The 8,800-nt window shown below is 40.2% G+C and overlaps 1 protein-coding gene across 3 annotated transcripts; it reads left to right on the forward strand.

Annotated features, from left to right (window-relative positions):
• Window positions 1–849: 849 nt before the first annotated feature.
• samhd1a (SAM domain and HD domain 1a) lies at window positions 850–7,763 on the forward strand. Of its 3 annotated transcripts, XM_085926812.1 has the most exons (16): window positions 850–1,205; window positions 1,315–1,381; window positions 2,349–2,427; window positions 3,110–3,270; window positions 3,371–3,486; window positions 3,576–3,646; window positions 4,465–4,617; window positions 4,690–4,790; window positions 4,867–4,975; window positions 5,321–5,412; window positions 5,498–5,613; window positions 6,040–6,179; window positions 6,399–6,494; window positions 6,571–6,675; window positions 6,763–6,900; window positions 6,981–7,754. In XM_085926812.1, exons 1-16 carry the CDS (start codon window positions 1,028–1,030, stop codon window positions 7,122–7,124), a joined length of 1,866 nt encoding a protein of 621 aa, XP_085782938.1. In that variant the 5' UTR covers window positions 850–1,027; the 3' UTR covers window positions 7,125–7,754. The 3 variants fall into 3 exon arrangements, 2 of the variants coding, with proteins under 2 accessions (XP_085782938.1, XP_085782930.1); XR_015067793.1 differs by having other exon boundaries at window positions 4,465–4,790; window positions 6,794–6,900; window positions 6,981–7,019; XM_085926804.1 differs by having other exon boundaries at window positions 4,465–4,790; window positions 6,981–7,763.
• Window positions 7,764–8,800: the final 1,037 nt, after the last annotated feature.

An 8,800-nucleotide genomic window follows, 5' to 3' on the forward strand; every position in this document is an offset into this window, starting at 1 on the left:
ACTGGCATCAGATATTTAGATTCACCCACCAAACCCGGTGTGTTTGTTTTGTATGTTGTATTTTTTTGTTTTGGCAAATTATTATTATACAGCTCTTAGTGGGGGAAAAAATACTGCAAGATTATCGATTCCTTTTTATTTTGCTATTCATAGGAATATGTACATGTAAAAGCTTGTATTCTATAAACTACGTAAAACATGTAGTCCGAAATCCAAATACAAATATTACCACGTAGAGCATTTACTATATGCAGGAAAAAAAAGAAATAGTGAAAGAAGCCAAAACTGTTTATTTCTCTCACTGTTAATTTCCGACACGGCTATATATTATTATGGGGCAGCCTAGTTTACCCATCCATCCATCTTCTGCTTATCCGGGGTCGGGTCGCGGGGGCAGCAGCTTTAGGAGGGACTCCCAGACTTCCCTCTAGTTTAGCCTAGTTTACATAAATTACAATTTTCAAACCCGAATGCTGTGAGAGATTTTTATTTTAGGTGGTGGGCTGACTCAGGGAATTGCATTTTAACCCTTGACAAGCAACCTGGATTAAGTTGTCGGGTGTGTGACAGAAACAAAACCAGAAGTAGCCTTTATTTTTGGTATATAAAATAAATGCAAATAAAATTTTCCCTGATTTATCAAATACAACCTCACCTGTAACTCATGTGAAACTTGAGGTTGCATCATAAACACTTTTATCAATCAAAATGTTTAACTGCAAAGCTACAACATAGTGTTTTACTTAAAACACGGGTGCGGTCCAGGGCAATGTGTTTTATTTTGAAAACTGTAACCGGATAACAACTACTTTATGATTAATTCGTATTTGACACCTCGAGAACAATAGCGGAAACCCCGGAGTTTCCTTTTTTTTGTGCCCGCTGCCCGGTTTTTTTGAGTTATTCAAAGCAGCGACTTTGTTCTTGCCAAGTGTGACACCCACAGTTTACGTTGATTGGCCCCACCTTTCTGTTTGACAGATCATTTTATTGTGCTTCATGTCTTGTAGTGGGTTCATTTCTCATAATGGCGAGCCGCAAACGAGGTTTAGAGACAGCGAGCCCCGGAGATAGTTTCCAAACGCCGGGTAAGACAGCGTCAGTGTATCGGACGCTAAACTCGGACGTTTCCCAATGGGGAATAGAAGAAACGTGCCACTACCTTCGAGAAGAAGGTCTTGGAGAGCATGAAAGTGCATTTACAGGTTAGTGTCATCATTCAATTTTGCGTCTGCAACTTGCTTTTCCGTAGCTCACAACACTTGCTGGTCAGTGGCAACAACAAAGTCACTTTTTTGTTGTTGTTGTCATCAGATCACAAAATCACTGGTACCGTGCTGCGCTATCTCAAGAAGGATGATCTGGAGAAGATGGGCATAAAGTAAGTCTTGAACTCAGTGTTGTTGTTTTTTTAACCACTGTGCCGCTTCACACTCGGTGTGCGGTCAGAGTTGTTCTGCTGCGCTGTTCGGTGGGAATAATTGTCCAATAATAAATACGGACCACTGGTCAGTTAGCGCAAGGGCTGCTCAGCCACTTACTGATCGTGTGTGGACAATCAGAGAATCTTGACATTTCCCTTTGTGGCCATCTGATTGTGCTGCATCGACACATTTTCAGCTTCTGTTTGTGTAGATCAATTGTGTGTGATCGAGTGATGACTATGGTGCGTTTGGCGACTGACGGAAACCCCGCTATGTAGTTCGATAGCAGAATTTTTCGTCATAGTTGTACTAAGTTCATTTTGTTTCACTTGTCAATCACTTTTTGGGTTCTTTTATTACAAACAAGGTATTTTAGGTTGCATTACCTGACATACACGTCATTATCAGATGGATGGATAAATGAAGGCGTGACTCGCCTGTCAGATTTGACAGATGAGTCACGCCCTCTGTTGTCGTTCACCTCTCCAAAATGCTGCTAGATGTCAAATGGTGGTAGAGAGCATGTAGCATGTAATCGGGCCCCATTTACGGATCTCAATGGCCTCTCAATATTATAACACATTTTAATATAAAACATGATGAAACAAGATTTTTGTTGGTGGTGTACCTCTAAAATTTTCTTCCCAGAGAAAAGGTGTGCGTTGGATGAGAAAAGGCTGGGAAACACTTCTTGAAATAGACAGAAAGGGCAAGCCGTTCTTTCCACTTATCAGTATGTCCTGTTCTCCCTCATTCATCAGTCTCAACATGAGACAGAAAAAAAAAAAATTGAGCCCAATATACGTGTACTTGGACCGCTCGCGCTACGTAGTATCGTAGGATGACAGCTGTAAATTATATGTGGTGTACCCCATGCAACTTTTCTTTCAATGTGCTGGTAAGCATGACTTTTTTTTTGTCAAGGCCTGTTGGTGATCAACTTCGGATTCTACACAGTCTGAGCAAGCTAGGGCACATAGAAGAGGGTCCTCAAACAAATAAGGTATTTTCTCACACACTTCACTTTCAATTGTTGTATAAGAAAAAAAACAACCATACAAACAAGTTGGATTTTTCGGAATAAATTGCAAGGGAGTGTAAGGAGTAGTTAAGAAACTATGGATAAAAAGGTGGGTTATGAGTAGTTCTAGAAAATTGAAATGATGCAAGAACCACACAAGAGCCGGCTTACCCATTTTACATTTGCAAGCGGGGAGCGCCAGCATAAATTTTGTGCAACACAAAAGTGCTTGAAAGAAACTCTGAACTCTTGCAGCAGTTGTATTTATTCTCAACAAGGAAGATGGGGTGTGCAGAACATGTCTTTATTTTGTGAAAGCTTGTTCCAATAAGTTGCAGAGGTGGTCTTATCTCTTTATCTTCACAATGGTCAGCTAGCAGATGTTTAAACTCCGGGTGGAGCACAACAGAAGTGTACAGCAAGTCAACACTTCAAAATAATCATAAGATCAAAATAAGTTGTCAACCCTATCACTTATCTTTCTTGCCAAAGGTGACTCATCAGTTTAATGGACACACATTTATTTGAATGATTCCTTAGTGAATGATTAAAATCTCTTTAACAACCCATTAAGTTTTTTATCTTTCAGAGAGATGGACTGCAGCACACGTCTACCTCTTGTGTAACTTTCCACTTGTGCGTTTGCTGTCCTGCCTTCTGTCAGGTGTTTAACGATCCCATTCACGGACACGTGGAGCTACATCCTCTTCTCGTCAAGATCATCGACACGCCTCAGTTCCAAAGACTCCGAAATATCAAACAGTTGGGAGGGACGTACTTTGTTTTCCCCGGAGCGTCCCACAACCGCTTTGAGCACTCCATTGGGTACGTGTCAACGTCGTCAATTTATTCCATCTGTCACCAAGCCCTACTGTATGTTTCTGCCAAATAACAAGCACAATGCGGTTTGTTTTGAATGTTTCAGAGTGGGTTTCTTAGCAGGGCAACTTGTGAAAGCACTAGATGAGAAGCAGCCAGAACTTCTCATTTCTCCGCGAGACATCCTTTGTGTGCAGATTGCTGGGCTCTGTCACGATCTGGGTAGGTTTCGGCCCACGCATCGAATGCCTTCTGTTTCCATGTAAAAGTCAAAGTAACTAAGTAAATGACTCGTGCATTTTGCCTCTCAGGGCATGGTCCATTTTCGCACATGTTTGATGCCAAATTCATCCCCAAAGCACGCCCAGATATTTCCTGGAAGGTAACACAACACCTACACTGTTGTACCTGTTCAATAGGCATTTACGCAAAATTAGGGAAAGTCTATATGGAGGGCTACGCGGGACTGAACATTTCTCCAGTGTCAGATTGTCTTTGGCAAATGGGGAAATACCATAATAAAATCTGTAAAGCCCAAGATTCCAAATGCTGATGGTGTCACTTCTGGAATTTCATAATATCTTTTTGGGAACCGTGTATGAGGAAGTCAAATCTATTTACGTAAGCACATTTCTCATACCAAATACCGTAATTTTCAGACGATAAGTCGCTCCGGAATATAAGTCGCACCAGCCATAAAATGCACAATAAAGTGAAAAAAAACACAAGTCGCACCAGAGTATAAGTTGCACTTTTGGGGCAAATTCAACACCAAGAACAGAAATGAATCAGCAACAACAGGCTAAACGATACGGTATGCTAACGTGACATATACACAAACAAGGAGCTGAGAACGGGCCTGACAAAGCATTCAGTTATTCTAATAAGTATTACATAAATAACGTTTATCAAACCATCTGTGTCACTCCATTAAAACCATCGATCGATCCTTTATGTAAACAATGCCATGTATGCGCCGCATATGCGCCACGCCGCTGACGTTGGACTCGTTGTAAGTTGCATTTCTAATTATTCCACAGACCCATATAACGATATATAAAGTATATCAAGAGCAATTAAATTAATACATCTCAGTGAGTATGACCCAACTAGACACCTCTATTATTATTTGAGGACATTACCCACATTCATGAAGGAAAAAAAAAAGTATGTACTGTTTATCTGACAATCAAATTCCAGCACGAGAAGGCATCAGTTAACATGTTTGATCACCTGCTGGAGAAAAATGACCTGAAGCCACAGATGGAACAACATGGCCTGGTCCTGCCTAAGGACCTGGACTTCATCAAGGAGCTGATTGCAGGACCTCTGGACACAAATGTAGACCTCCAGGTAGTACACACTGTCAGTATCGTCACGGGAGATCAAGGCTTGATGCTAATGTTGTGCTGTCAATCTTCTCAGTGGCCCTATCAAGGCCGTTCCAAGGACAAGTCTTTTCTCTATGAAATTGTGGCCAACAAGAGAAACGGTATTGACATGGACAAATGGGACTACTTTGCCAGGTGTGACATTTGTGGTTGGGCGCTAAATACCCTTGTCACATACTGCCCCTCAGTTCAACTTTTCTTATTTTGACAGGGATTGCCATTACCTGGGCATGCAGAACAACTCGGATTATCGTCGCTACCTCAAATTTGCCAGAGTGTTGCAAGTGGGTGAGGAGAAGCTCATTTGCACTCGAGATAAGGTGGGGGCAATCTGCTTTTCTTACTTTTTTTTTTTCCTCTGTCAATCGATTCATCAGTCAAACTCCTGAAAGCGCTTTTCACACAGTAAAATGCAACTCCTAAAGTACGCCACTGGAATAAAAACGTTTAAATGTTAGTTTAAATCTAAATTATATTTGCAGACTGTAATTTTTTTGGCATTGGTTCAAGTTCGGTTGCGTTTGGACCGAGTTGCCGAAAATACTATTAGTGGACAGCAACATAAGCAGTACAGTAAACTGACAGAAGGACTTTATTTGCATTTTGATGAGAAATGATTTTTCAACGAGAGGTGTTTTTTTTTTTTTTTCCCCCCCCCCTCACAGGAGGTAGACAATCTGTATGATCTGTTCTATACGCGTAACTGTCTCCACAAGAGAGCTTACCAACACAGGGTGTGCAACGTTATAGAAATCATGTGAGTACTTGATTTCTGCAACGTTTTTTGTTGTTGTTTTGATACCAATTATTGGTAAATGAAACTTCAAATGGTATCCATACAGGATCAACGAGGCCTTTTTGAAGGCCGATGAACACTTGGAGTTCCAAGGCTCGGAAGGCAGGATGTTCACGCTCTCCACAGCCATAGATGATATGGAGGCCTACACCAAGCTGACAGGTTTGTCCCAAAAACAATGTCTTGTTTAGTTCCAGCACCTCTGTGCACATTCATAAACACAAGGTGAAGTGTATGGAGGGCCAAAACTGCCATCACCAAAAATAAATAAAAGTGAAAATAAAAACAAATACAAAACCAATTGATTACATTGATCAAACTAAAACAAAAAATAGTATTTATGTATTTATTTCTGCAATTATTTTGTTACTTAATTTTAAACTACGTATTTGTATTTTTTTTACTTTTATTTTCTCATATATTTTATTTTTTATTCCCATATTTATTTAAATTTTTTTCTATTGATTTATATTTTTGCTATTATCGTTTATTTTGGATTTGGTCAATTTTCATCCTGTAGGATATGTCATTCAAATGACGGAGTGCTCCTAAGTGTGTCTTGGGTCTGTCCGTCCGTCTGTCTTGTAGATAGTGTGTTTGAACAAATTCTCCACTCATCAAACTCGAAGCTGGCTGAGGCACGGCAAATTCTACAGAACATTCTTCAACGGCGTCTCTACAAGTATTTGGGTCAAACCCAAGCTGAGAACACCCTGGAAGTCACTCAGGTCTTTGTTGGTTTACAACACTTCGAACACAGACAATGCAAAATACGACTCTCCTCACATTGCGCAGCTGTACCAAGTGGATGTACAGTACAGCTGGGGGCCAACAAAAAAAATGTGAATTGTCTTTTCTGTGTGTGTGTGTGTGTGTGTGTGTGTGTGTGTGTGTGTGTGTGTGTGTGTGTGTGTGTGTGTGTGTGTTCCATTTCTCTCCTTGCAAAGGATACCATTGATAAATGGGAGGCAGAGTTGGCTGAGTCAATCCCTCAGGTGGGCAAGCCAAGTGTCACTCTGCAGCCTGAAGACTTTGTCGTGAGCGTGAGTTTCTCACCTACTTTACTTTTTTCTTTAGCTCATTTTGTTGCGCTTCTTTTGACGTCACCTTTCGTTTTAGGTCATCGAAATGGACTATGGGATGAAGCAGAAGAACCCCATTGACAGTGTGCATTTTTATCGCAAGACTAACCCCACCAAAGCCATTTCCATACACAAGCATCAGGTCAGAATGTGGCCAAAGATTTTATTGACCATTTACTTGAGCTGCTCAAGCGCAGAAGAACTTTATTGGCTCTCTTTCTCTCATCAGGTGTCCAAACTTCTGCCCGAATATTTTGCAGAGCAACTGATCAGAGTTTACTACAAGAAGACGGATGGCGAGCGCCTGGGGGCAGCACAAAAGCACTTTATTCAGTGGTGCATTAACAAGGACTTCATAAAGCCTCAGGTGACGTCTATGTCTGACTACCTCGGGGAAACTGATAATATTGCTTTCCATACATCATGACTCGTTTCTCTAACTCGCAGGATGCGGATGAAATTGCACCCGAACTGACTCCCTTGAAAAAAAGTTGGTCGGACAGAAAAGAAGATGACGGAGGTGATGATGATTTGGACTGTAGACGTTCAAACCAAAAAGGAGTCAGGTCTCTTTTTAAGGATAAGGTCTAGTACTGTAACTTTGAGGTTATGGTCAGTTTAATGGGATGAAGCTAAGTCAGAATAAAACAATTAGGTTGTCACAGCAAAAATATTTTTACGCCGGGTTTTACTCAAATTGGAACCTTTGATTACAGCTTTATTTTATTTGGGTTCTTTTAACAAGGGTTTTATTATGTTTTATTTTTTATTTGTGGCATAAAAAATAACCACAAGACGTTTCAAGAAACCAAAAATAGGAAATTAAATGTTCCATTCATTGCAGAGTACAAATACAATCGTGATTGTTAGAGGTCTCCCAATATTAGCCAGTTGCTGTTTGTGTGTTTTCCGTGCATCTACCTTTTTATTTGAAAGTTTGAGTGCAATTGTTTTTTGGGAAATGTTTGGGGAAAGGTTTTTTTTTTTTTTTCCATTCAGCAATAAGAGTTCTTATTTATCTGTGCATGTGAATTTAACATATTGATGTACCCCCTAAATATTCTCTCGTAGTCCCGGGTTTAAAAAAAGATCAGTGTGAATAGTGATTGCAGGTGTAAACAGTTTGGAAATAAAACTTTTCCATTCAAGCATGCCTTGGACATAATTGCCTTGTGTGGGTGGGTCTGTCATCTTTTCTTGACTCTTTGTTTTTAAATCTGGTTTATAAAACAGTGGAGGGTGTATGATCATTGTAAGCTTTGAAACCTGTCATTTATTTATTAACCACACAAAGAAAAAGTGTGAAGTATTTACTTTTGGCATTGATCTTCACATTTATTTTGCTAGTCAGTTGTGTTAATGCGGGGTTGATGTTGTTCTTAAGTGCACATTATATGAACTGTTATTTGTTTCTCTTTAATCTTATCCTTGTAATCACAACGGCGACGCTTATCTACAGCGAAATGGCGTACATCATCATCATCATCATCGGTTTAAAGTCCTCTTGTTGGACTGGATTCTCGAGATGGCTTTCTTCCACCGGGAACGGTCCATGGCCATCTCGCGGTTGATGCCGAGTGCCTTTATGTCGGCTGTCGCGGTCGTCTGCCAAGTCTTTTTTAGGCCGATCACTGGGTCTCGTTCCCTCTACGTTATACGACATGATTTTCTTCACCCAGTGATTCTCATTCTTCCTCACTACATGTCCGTACCATCGCAGTCTGCCTCTCCTCACCACATCCACTATGGCCTCCACTCCCATCCTCTTTCTCAGCTCTGCACTGGTCTTTTCCTCCCTCATTGACACTGGCGTTCTTGTAATAAAAAGCATTGAACGCCAGGGGGCGCCTTAGACACAGCGACGATCCCAAAATTGTGATGTTTATACATTCAACTTAATTGGAGCTAGTGGGAAAATGGAATTAATTATTTCAATAACACCTGACATGTAGCATTGCCAGTTATAAACAATAATATGAGATGACACCCTTTAATTTAACTAGGAGTGGAACTTGTAGTCAAATGTTCATGTAGTTTCACTCTACCATCAGTGATTGGGACTTCAATGCAAAAGTAAAACTGGATGCTTACTGTCAATTATAAAATAATATGAGTCTTTGCTATCAATTACATAACATGTTTAATAATTTTCATAGTGCTTGTATCGAAAAGGGAAAAAAGTAACTCGTTTGTCTTCAAATGCAAACAAAGGCAGGAATAGAAATATTTTTACACATTGGGACTAAAAGTAAAAAAAGGAAAACATG

Source organism: Syngnathus leptorhynchus, chromosome 1 (genome assembly GCF_054491065.1).
Source record: "Syngnathus leptorhynchus isolate UIUO chromosome 1, UIUO_Slep, whole genome shotgun sequence".
Taxonomy (NCBI): domain Eukaryota; kingdom Metazoa; phylum Chordata; class Actinopteri; order Syngnathiformes; family Syngnathidae; genus Syngnathus; species Syngnathus leptorhynchus.